General features: G+C 45.4%; 1 protein-coding gene across 1 annotated transcript in view; it reads right to left on the bottom strand.

The window, feature by feature from the left end:
• Positions 1–8,638: 8,638 nt before the first annotated feature.
• The window catches only part of LOC311246453 (protein transport protein Sec23A-like), a 61,579-nt gene continuing 54,235 nt past the window's right edge, over positions 8,639–15,982 (bottom strand). The window contains exons 17-19 of the mRNA XM_084336607.1: positions 10,890–11,045; positions 9,764–9,829; positions 8,639–8,788 (exon numbers count right to left, since the gene is read on the bottom strand). Of these exons, the coding sequence (XP_084192733.1) occupies positions 8,699–8,788; positions 9,764–9,829; positions 10,890–11,045 (312 nt within the window). The 3' untranslated portion in view covers positions 8,639–8,698. The remainder of the gene's footprint in view (positions 8,789–9,763; positions 9,830–10,889; positions 11,046–15,982) is intronic.

Here is a 15,982-nt window from a genome sequence, read left to right as displayed (position 1 = left end):
CTTGCTAAAGCTGACCTCATGGTCGTACTTGTGTATCGCCTCTTTGGAAGCTAACGAGCTAGCTGAACAATGTACATAGTAGGCTAACGTGCTATCCGGATTCGTCACTAGCTTACGCGCTAGCCTCGGGCTAGCCAGCGGGCTTCGACTATGGTCTGCGCCGAGACATTCGAGACCCGTTAATGGTTACGTATTTTGGTCGCTGTTGCTGTTCAAAGGGACATTGGTTTGCACAGTTCAAGAGTGACCGAGTCCCTAACTAACTTCTGGTATGCTTTTTATTTTTATATCCAGGTTGTTTTGAGCTTTGGTGATCCAAAGTAGATGCCAAGGTCGGTTGAATATGCATATACAATATTTGATAACAGGTTGGGTCGGGTATGGCTTGCACTTCATGGCTATATGGTTATATGGCTTGCACTCTAGCCATTACCCTCTTTTCCTTTCTTTTTTCTTTCCTATTGTCGCAGTTTTTATGTCATCTATATGCGCGATTTAAATGTGATCCGGTTCTACCTTGGACTAACTGCTGACTCGCCTTAATTTTGTTTTGAATTTTCCGTGAGGCACTTATGCTATAACGTTGATACATTAATATGCAGACTCCAGGGTAGATGGTTACAGGTTGATGCTGAGTAATTATATAATAATTATTGTCGCTGTTTTAATGGCATTTGAATGAGCAATTTAACTGTGATCCGATCCTACCTTGGACTAACTGCTAATCTGCCTTAAATGTGTTTTGAATTTTCCGTGATCCACTTATGCTATAACGTTGCGACATTAATATGCAGACTCCAAGGTAGTTGGTTACAGGGTTGATGCTGAGTAATTGTATAATAATTAGTGTCGCTGTTTTAAGGGCATTTGAATGAGCAATTTAACTGTGATTCGATCCTACCTTGGACTAACTGCTCCGACCGATATCTTTATTGAAACAATGTATGATGACAGGTGGTGTCAGGTGTTGCCTATTACCATCCCCGGATTGATTAATGAATGATTGTGTTTAATTCTATTCTTACATAGGTTAGGTCAATTCAGCCGTTGTGCCTGATCAGAGGGACGGCTAAAGGGGTGCACTTTGACCATAACCTTTTTTTTTTCCCCCTTCCTCCTTTTTTTTGTCATTGTTTAATTGACACTGTTCACACAATTTTGCACAATTAACCTGTGACCCGAACCTGCCTTAGACTATCGGCTGGGATGCTTTAATTTAATTTTGTTTTGAATTTTCCTATACCTTTTTGGGCTATAACAATGTGATGTTGAAGCGCAGATTCGGAAATAGAGGGCTGCAGGTTGATGCGGAGTTATTATTTAATAATGGCTATTTTTACCATTATGGTTGTCTCATGTTGGGGCCAGGGCTCAGGTGGGTTTCGACCGATATCTTTATTGAATTTAATTTATTATTATTTGTGTTTATTGGACTAGTGGGGGTTTACTCAGGGGTTTATCTAGAGGGGGGTGGGAGTGGGAAGCGTCTTATTGATCCATGTCTCTAGTGGGAAGTGATAGGAAGATGACCATCCTCAGTGGATGGGGCATAGGGTGGGGATTGGAGAGTGGGTATAGAGGAACTTATAGTAGGACGGGTGGGTTAGGGTGTAGAGTAGAAGGAGGGGGGGCTGTAGCTGGGGTGGTATTTTTATGTGTTCTATGTACTGCTGTCTTATATATGTGTAAGTGTTCCTCCTCTGAACTCCTGGGATTGACCGTCCGGGCCCGCCGGGATCGGCACCTCTGTACTCAGCCTGGCTGCACGGGTATGTTCTCTACGCACTTATACAAGCTCGACCATGGCTAAATTGAATATTTTAATTTGGAACGCAGGAGGGCTTAACGCCCCACACAAGCGTGCCAGTGTCCTTTGGCTATTGAAGAGGAGAAATATTGACCTTGCTCTCCTTAGTGAGACGCATTTAATGGTAGGTGACGTGTCAAGACTGGCAAATCGGCAATATCACGTTATCTCCTCATCCTCAGCCGATGATAAGACGAAGGGAGTAGTCATAGTTACAAGACGTAACCTTGATATCAAAATCTTGGATGTATGGTCGGACACGGAGGGAAGGATTACTATAGCAAAAGTTGAATTCTTGCATAGGAAGATAGCTATAATAGCATTGTATGCTCCTAACACATTTGATTCAGCGTTCTATAATACAATCACGAAGAATATGTTGGAACTTAATGGATACGCTCTCATTGTGGGTGGCGATTTTAATGCGTGCTGGGATGCGGAGATGGATAGGTCCGGGCCCTCTGAAACGAGCGACCAGAAACGGGCCTCTAAGGCCCTCAGGATGTGGGCCAAAGACACGGGGCTCACAGACCTCTGGCGCTTATGCAACCCCACCCTCAGAGATTACTCTCACCTGTCAGCCAGACACAAAAGCTTCTCTCGAATTGACTATGCATTCGCGTCCCCTAATATGTTTGATAGTTTCGATGTCTCATTGGTTCCCTTGGCTCTCTCAGACCACAAGGGGATTTTCCTTACGGCAACCTTTGGCAGGCTCTCCGCAAGAGCTCCCAGATGGCGTTTTAATTCGACCTTGCTAAAGAACGATGACTTCTGTTCTGAGTTCAGGAGTAAACTAGCTGAATTTTTGCAGATCAACGTTGGCACGGTAGAAGACCCTAGGGTCCTGTGGAACGCATTGAAAGGATTCATCAGGGGTCATGTCACACTATTTGCCTCCAATTTGCGAAAATCCCGGTCAAAAAAGCTAGAAGGACTGGAATCATTATATGCGGACCTATACGCATCCTTGCAAACTGACTATAATGAACGACTAAACACACAACGTAAGATAGTCAAAAAAGAAATAAACTCCATACTTAAACAACAGTCTGAGTTCTTAATACATAGGACAAGACAAAATTACTATTTTCACGGCTCCAGACCTAGCCATCTATTGGCAATGAAAATACGCTCAAATGATCATTTCTCAGATATCCCCTCGATTAGGACGAGCCAGGGTGCAGTCACTACTGATTCGAAAAAGATCAATGACACTTTTAAAGAGTTTTACTCACAGTTATATAGCTCAGAGGGTAATCTGGATGACTCTAGATTTGAATCGTTCATTGGCGGGCTTGAGATACCCCACATTTCTGAGGAAGAGGCCAAGGAACTGGGGAGACCGATTACTCTCGTAGAATTGAGGGAGACTATTGTTGAAATGCAGAGGGGTAAGGCGCCAGGCTGGGATGGTATTCCACCCGAAGTGTATTTAGCTTTCTGGGACCAACTGGGTCCATTGATGCTCGATATGATCAATTACGCTATCGAACAAGGGGAGTTCTCAAGAGATGTCAATATGGCGTTGATTTCTTTACTTCTCAAAAAGGACAAAGATCCCAATGATTGTGGTAGCTATAGACCCTTGAGTCTTCTCGGGGCCGATTTAAAGGTGTTTGCCAAGGTGCTGGCCCGTCGCCTGCAGAGATTTATGTCTGTATTGGTACACTGCGATCAAACTGGTTTTATCCCGGGGCGTCTGGCTGCAGATAATCTTAGGAGGCTGTTGCATGTAATCGATAACAGTAAAGACAATACAACTCCATCCACAGTTCTGTCTTTGGATGCCATGAAGGCGTTTGACAGACTTGAGTGGTCATACCTGTGGAAGGTACTTGAGGTCATGGGTCTTGGAAAGAGTTTTATTCATATGATTAAAGTCCTGTATACCTCGCCGTCTGCGATGATACTGACAGGCAAAAACTGTTCCACACTCTTTCCAGTCTCCAGATCTTCTAGACAGGGTTGCCCTCTGAGCCCGGGACTGTTCGCGCTTTCCCTCGAACCTTTGGCTCAATTTATTAGGCAATCGGAGGACATCGTCCCCATAATGGTCAACAATACTCCACACAAAATTGCTCTCTATGCGGATGACCTGCTGATTTTCATGGACGACCCCTCCCGGTCGGCCACAAAATTATTGAGGATAATCGACGACTTTGGTAAATTGTCAGGTTTTAAGATTAACTGGAACAAATCAGCCTGCCTACCTCTTAATGAACTGGCCAAGGCGGTACGACTACCAGCTGATATCCCCATAGTAGAACATTTTAAATACCTGGGCATAGAGATATTCCCCACGCTGAACCAAACTACTAAGTACAACTTCACGGGTACTTATGATAAAATACGCCAGGATCTAGACAGGTGGTCGTCCCTTCCTAACTCCTTACAAGCCCGGGCTTCCATAATCAAAATGAACATCCTGCCTAGGATAAATTTTATTAGCTCAATGCTCCCCCTGCCCCCTCCAATAGACCACTGGCGCAAGGTACAATCGATGGTATCTAAGTTTGTCTGGAATAACAAACGCCCGAGAATCAAAAGGGCTACTACTCAACGTAGGAAACAAGATGGGGGCCTCGCAATCCCTGATTTTAAACTTTATTTCTGGTCCTTTTCACTGAGACCTCTGATGTGCTGGCTAGACCCTGTAGAGGCTGTATCGTGGCGCTCCTTAGAAGCGGCGGCGGTGTCTCCGCTAAGATTGCAGGATGTAGTGTACTCCACTGTCTCTATTGCGAAATGCCGGCTGAGGTATGGACCGATCATAACTCACGTGATCCAAACGTGGCGTAATGTACAGAGGTCGTGTGGGGTTAAATGCCCTTGGCACCTGGACTCTCCAATTTTTAATAACCAGCAATTACTTGTTGGACACAAGCCGGTTAATATTCCTCAATGGCAAAGGAGGGGAGTGCATACTCTGGAGGATATTTATGATAAGAACGGCCTCTGTGCGTTTCAGGACTTAAGAGAATTTTATGATCTTCCCGGCGAGTCCTTCTTTCTTTACCTTCAACTAAGGTCAGCACTGAGGGCGCATGGCGTACCGTGGGCTCAAGCTTTGCAACCACACCCCTTCCTCAGGCTCATAGTGGACAGAACGACATCCAGAGGGTTTGTCTCAGACTTTTATACGCTCTTAATTCAATCCACGTATAAAAATTTATCATTGGATACAATCTGGCGTGTGGATATCCCGGAGTTGGACCCCGAGTTTGACTGGGATGATGTTTGGGCAAATGTGGCATTATCTTCCCGCAACCCCAATCACCAGCAAATTAATTTTAATTATATTCATAGGACCTATCTTACACCTAGGAAGCTATTTGCTATGGGACTGATAACCGACTCTCGGTGCACTTTGTGCTCTCAAAAGGCCACTGGCACTTATATGCATATGTATTGGGATTGCCCACCAGTGGCCCGTTTCTGGAGGTCAATAACGGACAAACTTTCAGATCTGTGTGGCTTAACTATCCCATTCACAGCTGTTACGCTACTCCTGAACGATATAACGACACTACCCGCGTCCGTACAACTGAAAAGGGTTGTCCTAGCGGGCGTCACAGCAGCGAAGAAGCTTATAGCAATGAGATGGAAGGAGCCTGAGAAGCTGACAATGATCAACTGGTCCCTAACTCTATTGGATGTGATTTATCTTGAGATATCCACGGCTCGGGTGATTGGGGTAGGGCAGGCTGGCATTGACCTGTGGTTCGCAGCAGCTGAGAAGGTAAAGACCGCCGTGTGCGGCTGAGCGGGGTTGGGGCGCTTGATCGGGGGGGTCCGGCGGTCTCTGGGGAGGGGGAGGAGGAAATGTCTTGTCTGTCTTGGTTTTTGTCTTGTCCTTCTTAACTTTGGCTGGGGGGATTTTAGGGGGGGTTGGTATTTAGCTATTCTGCGCTATATGTCAATTCACATGCCATCTCCCCAAGGGACTAATATTGGCAGACTGATTGACCTGTCAACCAACTTGGAAGAGGAATTTCTTTCTTCTTACACTTTACCGTCTGCGAGTTTGGCAGTCTTGAACATGTGTAAGGGACCTAGGCTATCTACAGTAAATCTGCGACAACACTCTCATAAACAATCTTTTAAGTCACTCCACTTTGTAAAGGTGGGGAAAGGTTGCCATGTCTTGAAGACCCCTTTTTGTTATTGAAGTAGCCACCTATATTTGATAGGTTGGACGCTGTTTCTTTTTCTTTTTGTCTTATAATTTATTATTCTGTATTATTATTGTTTGTTATTCTCCTGTGAAGTTATGTTTTTTGTTACTGTGGTTATTGTGTTGTCCTGTTTCATGTAATTAATAATAAAAAAATTTGATCAAAAAAAAGATTGATCAGTTCATTACTATTTTTGATATGCTCATTCAGGTGAGGAATGCAGCAAGAATGCCAGGTTGTTGGCCTGTTCTGATCCAGTTTGTGGTTTTGTTGACATGTTTATTTTGTATTATTCCCAATATATCAGTTCATTACTATTGTTGATATGCTTATTCAGGTGAGGAATGCAGCAAGAATGCCAGGTTGTTGGCCTATTCTGATCCAGTTTGTGGTTTTGTTGACATGTTTATTTTGTATCATTCCTACTCATCCTGTTGAGTCCCAAAATAAAATAATATTATTAAACAACATTCCTGTGGTCCTGAGTATGTATTTGTCACATATGTCATGATCTACAATCAAAAGTAAAGTAACTGTTACTTAGCGCAACCCTGTTACTCTAATTTGAAGGCTGTTGCCATATCATTTTTATTCAAATAATCATACATGATTTTCTCAGCTCACAATGGTTTAACCTATTGTAAATGTAATAGTTTGCATGATTAAATGCATAATGTATTTGAACAAATATTTGAAATTAAATACTGAAATTAGTAAAAAGAAAGATGTGACTATTGAAAAGTTGGGCAAGATCGATTTCAAAGTTGCTTAAATTAATATAAGTGAAGTCTTATCTGAAATTAAATCAGTATTCAGTAAGCATGTGACTTTCTTTACTTAATTGTAAAGGATTTATTGAAAATATTTTTAAATGTACTTTTTTCAGCTTCCTGAGTATTTGTAACAGGGTTGCGGCAAACATAAGACACAACAAATAAAACGTATCATAAAAAGTGTACCTTTGATGCCTGAGCTGGACGAATCCAAATATTTGATGGTTAAATACCTGTTTTTATGAAATACATAACAGAAAATTATCAAATAAAGGGTCCATTTTTCAAAAGTATTGATGCCTAATTGTCCTCCAATTCTGGAATGACCCATAACGTTGCGTCTCGGGATGAAATATGCATCAAATTTCGCCAGTATAACATCATACTGCGAGTCATCTTCCTCTTCCCCGTAGGTAAAAGAGCTGAGAATGTTCTCTGCTTCCTTCCCGAGCGCATACACCAGCGTGCTTACTTGAACTGGACCTTCTTCTTTGTCCAACTTAGTAGCTGTCCTGTACCGTGTAAACCGTTTCTTCCAGTCTGACCATTCGGCGGGTTTCTCGAAACAAAAACTCTCTGGTGGTTGAAACTTTGCCATCCTCGACCACTTCTGACACCATGTAATATCTTAGATATTAACGGACAACGGAACAGTTGGTAGGTAAACAAGACGCTTTATTACTACCTCAGGTGGTTCCTCAATCCCCACATCCCTGCCTCTCGCGCCACTCCCACTTACTGTAACTGTCGTAAACATGTCGTAACGTATACTCCTCTTGTAGTCAGTTAACAATACTATGACATTTTGTACTTATTATTTTCATTTCAGGTAACTTGAACTTTGTTTCATCTGGTTTAATACTGACTGTGGCTGAGATCATCATAACACCAGCAGACACACCGTTCTTGTAGAATTATGATCCTATAGAAACCTGGATAGAAACCCATCACATAAAAAACCTTGATATAAAGCAGTTAGACAGAACGACCCGGTTCAATCCACAATCCGGTACTGGCTTTCATTCTGGCCAATATGCCCTGGTCAACTGGTCAGCCACCGACTTTGATCCAATACAGTATTCATTTAATGAATTAATTCATTTAAAAAAGGTATCGTCATTTCAATGACAGGTGGAAATCAGCTGTTTTAAAATGGAATCCGATTATAAAAGCCTGGCAAGATCAGACCGACAGGCTAGTTCCCACATTACCGCCGATCGATTAGCAGTCCAGTCGGTACACAAGACTTGAATGGATGAAAAGGCAGAATGCCGGCAGGTCTCAGGTACGCATTAAGCCTGGATCCAGACCCCTGCATCACCCCCCGCTATAATAATTCCATCATTCAGTTCAGGAGACTCGAGTTGAATCATAGGATTATGGAACTGGGGAGAATGGCAGACGAGTGCGATTCGGAAAGGCTGGATTCACCTCCGTCCAGAGGAGGCGTCTGTCACAGGAAGAGAGAGAGAGAGAGAGAGAGAGAGAGAGAGAGCCAAGAGTCTTTCCCTTAAGCTGACATGAATGTTTCCCAGCAGGGTACCGACTTCAAAAGGAATCATTTTAAGTCCTTCGGCCAATGTTTACTATACGGTCCCATAACTTGCTCGGCTATTGGTTATTGCTGTTCTCAATCTACTCCCGATTGGATGGTACATGTCTGGGCTTTGTGCCATTGGCTAGTTGGGTGTACGAGGGGAGGGTATGGGTTACTGGAGAACATGGTGGCATAGGATTGGCTAATTGGTTACCAGGGCAACAGTATGTTAAGTTGGTTGATTGGTCGTCGCGGGGACTTGAGGCAGCAAATGGAAATTAATATCATTGTATATTGGAAATATACAGTATAACTTATATATATATTGGAAAATTATATATTTCTTGCTTATTTTTGCTCAGGCAGCTAATGGAAAATATTATTATTTGTTGTTGATCTGGACTCAGGCAGCGCTGGAGACTGCTAGTTTCTTGAGGTGGTCCATGAAGACTTGAAGACTGACGTCATCTGTAAGAATAGGAGCTCCAGACTCCTAGGAGGAGAGAGAGAGGGAAGGAGGGAGAAATGGAGGGAGGAGGAGAAAGAGAGGGAGAGAGATATTCAACCTCTGTACTTCATGACGTGACATTTGGTAGAAAGGGTTCCAGAGAATAACAAGATGTCCTACATGTTGTTTTGGTCCTTGGTCCTACATGTTGTGTTTTGGTCCTTGGTCCTACATGTTGTTTTGGTCCTTGGCCCTACATGTTGTGTTTTGGCCCTTGGCCCTACATGTTGTGTTTTGGCCCTTGGCCCTACATGTTGTGTTTTGGCCCTTGGCCCTACATGTTGTGTTTTGGCCCTTGGCCCTATATGTCAGAAGGTTTGGCCCACCACCTCCTAATAGACAGTCTCCTCCCCACCGCATGTATATATTCCCTCCCCGCCGTATGTATATTTCCCTCCCACCCACCCACCCCCTCCTAATGTACAGTCCCCTCCCCATCATATGTATATACTCTGTCAGGATCTAGGGGTAACAGTACTGTATATTTGAATACCGCCTATGTCACAAATGTATCAGTACCAAATACCTATATGTCCCTATGCCATAAATGTCATGTATGTTGTGTATGTCATAAATGTCTATATGAATTGAAAATGGGGGACCCTGATGGAAACAAGACAAACGTCTTTCTCAGGTCTGCATCCCCTTAACAATTGTATGTATTGAGCCGTACTGTATTGTACCCATTCTGCAATCTGTTAAATAAAGTTTTCATTCATTCATTCATTGGCCAGCCCTTGTTTAGACCTTTATTTCATATAGACTGACATTTCAATGCTACACCAACTTCATAAAAGTCTTGGAAACGTTATTATATCTGCTGGGAAAGACTGTGGTCTGCTAAACAAAATCACAAATACTTGAACTGATATACTGTCAACTAGAGACAGGGATACACACAGGAGCTATGTATAGTTTCAGCCAGCAGGTGGCAGTACTGTCAGTAGAGGAGACTCTTACCTGTCCATAGGCGTACATGTTGTTGTGGGTTTGAGAAGGGTTCACTTTGGAAAGCAGGAAACGAGCCTGGAAACACAGAATATTATTTAGTTTTAGTTTTATTTGACAATAAATAAGGCAAGCAGACGATTACATGACAGCTTTAAAATTGTACAAGGATAATGAAACACAATGAAGTCTCCTGGATGTGTTGACTGTGAACAGGCTAATAAGCAGCATCCAACCATGAACACTACAGCTAACATCGTAGAACTGTGCCCACAAGAGCACAAACACAACTAACAACAACATGTTGTTACTAACTACTACTAATAATAATAATAATAATAACAATGTACACTATGTATTTAGTACTTTAAGATAATGTATTGGTACACACTTGCACGGTCGCCTCCGCCGTCGGTGTGTGAATGTGTGAGTGAATGAGTGAATGTGAGGCATACGTTGTAAAGTGCTTTGGAGAAAAATTTATATAAATGCAGACCATTTACAACATGTCACTGAATATAAGCCAAAGGCTTCACTAAGTAATCAAAGTAGCTTATGAACTAACATAATGTGGACACACAAACCGAGCGCATGTTCAAAAAGATTCATGTAACAAACGGTAAACACACACACATGCACACAAAAGAGTAGTTCCCTGCAACAGGCTAACACCATCACTATCATCACATCACCACCACCATACCTTCAGAAGTGTGTGTGTGTGTGTGTGTGTGTGTAGTGTTAGAATGTGTCTGTAGTGTACCTCTGTGCTCCGTGTCTGTGTGATGAGGCATGGGGAAGCGTGTGTGTAGTATAGTGTGTATAGTGTGTACCTGGCTGCCTCCGTGCTCTGTGTCTATGTAGCGGGGCATGGGAAAGCGTGTGTGTAGTGTGTAGTATAGTGTGTACCTGGCTGCCTCCGTGCTCTGTGTCTATGTAGCGGGGCATGGGGAAGCGTGTGTGTAGTGTAGTGTGTATATAGTGTGTACCTGGCTGCCTCTGTGCTCTGTGTCTATGTAGCGGGGCATGGGGAAGCGTGTGTGTAGTATAGTGTATATATAGTGTGTACCTGGCTGCCTCCGTTCTCTGTGTCTATGTAGCGGGGCATGGGGAAGCGTGTGTGTAGTATAGTGTGTACCTGGCTGCCTCCGTGCTCTGTGTCTATGTAGCGGGGCATGGGGAAGCGTGTGTGTAGCAGTTCCTGGGCGTCGTCCACGGGGGCTTGGAGGAGGTGGCGGAAGTTCTCGTACTCTGGCATCTCCTGGTAGCCTGCCTTACGCCACTGAGCTACCGTCTGAGAGAGAGAGGGGGGGAGAGGGGGGGGGGGGAGAGAGAGGGGGAGAGGGAGGGGGAGAGAGAAATAGAAAGAAAGAAAGAGATAAAGAAAGAAAGAGGGAGATAGAGAGATAGAGATAGAGAAAGAGGGAGATAGAGAGAAAGAGGGAGATAGAGAAAGGAGAAAAAAAGAGGGAGGGAGAAATAGAAAGAAAGAAAGAGATAAAGAAAGAAAGGGGGAGAGAAAGAAAGAAAGAAAGAAAGAAAGAAAGAAAGAAAGAAAGAAAGAAAGAAAGAAAGAAAGAAAGAAAGAAAGAAAGAAAGAAAGAAAGAAAGAAAGAAAGAAAGAAAGAAAGAAAGAAAGAGGGAGATAGAGATAGAGAAAGAGGGAGAGAAAAAAAGAGGGAGGGGAGAAATAGAAAGAAAGAAAGGAGATAAAGAAAGAGGGAGATAGAGGGAGATAAAGAAAGAAAGAGGGAGGGAGAAATAGAAAGAAAAAGGGAGATAAAGAAAGAAAGAAAGAAAGAAAGAAAGAAAGAAAGAAAGAAAGAAAGAAAGAAAGAAAGAAAGAAAGAAAGAAAGAAAGAAAGAAAGAAAGAAAGAAAGAAAGAAAGAAAGAAGCAGAGAGAGAGAGAGAGAGAGAGAGAGAGAGAGAAAGGTCATTAATAAGAGTGTCATAAACTGTCATTTACTAGTTACATTTATTAAATATCAACGTCCAGTGTCATTATTTGGCTCATGACCCATGTTGTGAAGGGCCAGATTAAACCGAATATATATATTTATTTATATATATATATTTAATTGTATTTGTATATTCTCTAATATTCCCTGATATCCCTTGTATATTCCTTGTACAATATGCATTTAATATCCATTCTAGCCTACTGAACATCCCATAATAGTCTCCATTCTACTATTGGTCGAGACCTTGGTGCCAGGCTGCCATACCCCCCAGACCCAGTTCAAACGTACCGCTCAACATGTACGAACAAGTCCTAGTTCCGCGTAGGAATCTGGCTACCGCACCACTAATGGTACTATTTGTTCATAGTGCGTATATATACTGCGCTACTAAAGTAGGACTTCCTTTTAGTCCAGTTTCTTACCCTCCAATAGAGTGACAGACGTAAAGCCTCCCCGCGACGCCACGTGTGGGAGTAAGGCCAAGTTCGGCCTACCATCGGTATTGAGACATCGTGTATATTAATATTTGAATAGTCATATTTGGCACTATATCGTCGAGTTGGACGTAGTCTATTAAGCTAATAATAGTCTATTCATATGTAGTGCTTCGTGCGGTGAGAATACTATCGTAGTCAGTACCCCCATCGTTTCGGGTAGAACTGGCTGCTTATCCAGGGTGGCCGACCCCATGTGAGGCTGCACCCGAGGAGCCCCAGAGCCGACGAGCGAGTGGACCTGCATGCCGGATTATTCTACCGACGACAGCCCGCCTTCCCAGGCACGGATTATGCTTTGTATACAGTGATTATTCTATGGATAAAGACCAACACTGCCGTGTGTTGGAAACCCCCCCCCCGGAGAGGACGACAGGTGAGGAGACGCTCTACACGACGAGGTCGCTTCACGTCTCTCCATCGTGGACCGGAGGAAGCCGGCCCACAGAGAGTCCAACTGCTTTCATCTGTGGATCGAGGATCGCTGAGGCACCGAGCCGCACAACCGTGGGTTCTCCCAGGATACCCTCGGCCAGACGGATACAGCCAGACTCTACCCCCCCCCCCTTCTCCAGTTGTCTTACAAGCGACCGGAATTCCCCCCTAGTGTATCCAGTTCTATAATCATTAAAGTATCATTGCTATTATTCCTTAAATATTCCAGGTTGTATATTTACCGCCTGCGCCACCAGAGATTGGACGTTCTCTATTGATATACCAACGAATACTCATTTGCCATAAAAGTGCATCCTATTTCAAATCATAAATGTAATTAAGTGATTGCTCTACATACCTTTTGCTATGTATTAATTATTATTAAACGCAGACTTTCGACTTGGTACATTTGTGTTGGATCGTTTCATCTACGTGGGAGTGTTTACCATAATTATTTATGCCTAGTACTGGGTGGCCAGAGTCTAAAGTACAAGAGGTAGTGGTAGTAAGTATCATATCTAACAATACAGTCAGGGAATTGTACCCCTCAGTTACAATTGGTCCTTCGAGCCGGATGGTAATTAGTGTAATATTAATATAGTGTTATTAATATTGAAATGGCCTATGATGAACACTCCACGAAACGATCCTCCTAACCAACGCCCGCAGCGCGAACAACGGCTCCCTCAGTACTTAGAGGCTTACGCTGTCAGTCAACAACCTAGTCTTCTACTAACAGTAAACGCGGTAAAACTAGAAAGTAAAAGTATGTCTAACCCCAACGCCCAGACTACCCCGACCATAGAGGCCCCTACGGGTTCTAATGTAACTGACCAAGCTCACGGTGGGGACCAGTGGGAACCAGACATGACTTCACACCCCGCCAGTACTGAAGAAGTAGTCCCCGATGAGTCCCGGGAGGAATACAACGCTACCGAGAGAGAACTCGGCACGGAAGAAGACGGGGAGAGCACCGTGGAGATAGAGCTCCAAGGCTCCGCAAGGAGTACCCCGAGGGAAGGCTCCCCTATACAACCGCCTTCTCCCAGCGAGGCAGAGAGGACCCTACAGCAGGCCTTCCTCATCAGCCTGAACGCCGCTGCTGAACGCGACCGACTGCAGATCCAGCAGCGGAGCATATACGTCTAGAAATAAGACGCATTCAGATGGAAGAGAATGTGGCCCGAGACCGAGCAGACAGCCAGCGAGCAGCTGCTGGTGCTCTACGGGACGCAGAGCGCGACAGACAGCAAGCGCAACTAATAGAACAGCTGATCAGACGGACAACACCCTCTCCCTCCGCCAGAGGCTCCAGGAACTCGTCTAGACACACCTCCAGGGCGGCATCCCCTAGCCGAGTAAACAACCCTGAACTTGACCAACAGACGAGGTCTATACCCCCCACAGACCACCTCCCCCCACCGGTCCAAGCGAGACCTAGCAACCGGGAAGGAGCAGCATATCCTGTGGAGAGGCTAAACCAGAGACTACAAGCACTGGATGACCTAACTGAAGACGAAGAGGAAGAGGAGGAGAACCACGCCCGACGACAGCACAGTACTCTACCGGACCAGGAGGTCCGGTACAGCCCAGGCTATACTCCCGCGGAGCTGCGCTACAGACCCCCGACTCTATACACGGGTGAGCACGACGCACGACCCGCACCGAGGAACAGCACCTGGACAAGCGGGCCATGGTACACTGCCGGTACCAGCCCATACCAAGGAGCGGGAGGAGACTCGCCTAGGAGGCCTCTCCCCCAACGCTCGCCGATGTATCCACAGTCAGCGTCATACATTGGCACGCCTATGGTACCCGACTTCACCCAAGAGAACCGGGCCCAGTATACAGAACTCCGCATGTGTCTGGAGACCATGTTGGTGGATGTATTGGATGAACGCCATAAATACGCCATCCTACTGAAGCACTTAAAGGTACCCCGCGCACATAATATAGCGCTCGCCTACGCGACTTCCACCACCCCATACACAGCAGCGCTGGTAGCATTGGACCAGAGGTATGGGCGCATATGGGATTACGTGATCCAGGAGATCCGACACATCGACCGCTTACCCCCAGCAATAGACAATCGAGCACTGGACGACCTGTCCATCAGAGTGCAGTCCCTGGTAGGGATGTTGGGAGCGCAGAGAGAGAAGGGGAGGCATGAACTTTACGCCAACTCAAATGTGGAAAGGATCTTGGAGAAGCTGCCGCCCGCTCGACAGGAGCGTTTTAGGCGGCAGAGAGACCACCGAGACCCGAATGGCCCCGAACCGAACCTCCTCGATCTAGCAGACTTCCTGGCGAGAGAAGTCAGCAGCCTACGGCTAGATACATTCGGACGGAGCACCCCTGGCTCCAGAGAAGGAACCAGACGACTAAATGATGGAAGAAGATCGGTGACTGTGATGCACCAATCGGAGTCAGTACCGAGCAGCAGGAGCCACAGTACCCCCTCCAGAACGGAGAAGTGGAAGATAGTGTGCCCCTACTGTGAGAAAGAACACTGGCTAGCGCAATGTGACTCCTTCCCCAAGCTGAACGCGGAGGAAGCAAGTCAATGGATAAAGTCCAACAAGCGCTGTTTTCGCTGTGCGCGCTCACACATGGCAGCCGAATGCCGCTTAAAGAAAAGGTGCACCAAGTGCGATGGAGCCCATCTGGACATACTTCACGACAGTAACAGACGGCGCCCTTCACCCGCACCATCCAGCAGCAAAGCGAGCGTCATGTACATCGATCCCGCCAGCAGCAGTGGAGCCCGAGTACTCCTAAAAGTAGTGCGTGTGACACTAAGCTACCAGAATAAAGTCCTGGACACTTACGCCGTCCTCGATGACGGGTCAGAGAAGACCCTTCTGCTCGCCTCCGCTGCGGCCCAGCTAGGGCTGCGGGGAAGCGAAACCCAAATGACAATTCGGACAATAAGACGAGATTTGAAGACGATAAAGGGCGAGAATGTCTCATTCTCTATCGCAGCAAGTGGCCAGCCTGAGCGACGGTACCAGATTACAGACGCTTTCACCAGCCAAGAAATAGGACTGTCGCGGTACACATACCCCGTCGCCAAGCTGATGGAGAAATATGCACATCTGCGCAAGTTACCGATCCCGCTCATAGACAATGCTATGCCGACCCTGTTGATAGGCTCCGACCATGCAGACCTCATTGTCCCGATAGACCGGGTTCATACCGGACCCCGAGGCTGTCCTGCAGCAGTCGAGACCCGTTTGGGATGGACTCTCCAAGGCCCGCTCGCCAAATCTCTCAACCGAAGTACAGCCACTAGATGTCTCCACTCCCGAGTCACAGAGGGAGAAACCGCACTCCTGCAACA

This window comes from Notolepis coatsorum, assembly GCF_963971535.1.
Source record: "Notolepis coatsorum genome assembly, chromosome: 2".
Classification (NCBI taxonomy): domain Eukaryota; kingdom Metazoa; phylum Chordata; class Actinopteri; order Aulopiformes; family Paralepididae; genus Notolepis; species Notolepis coatsorum.
The sequence above is the reverse complement of the archived record's forward strand: the minus strand, read 5'-3'. Positions and strand labels throughout refer to the sequence as shown.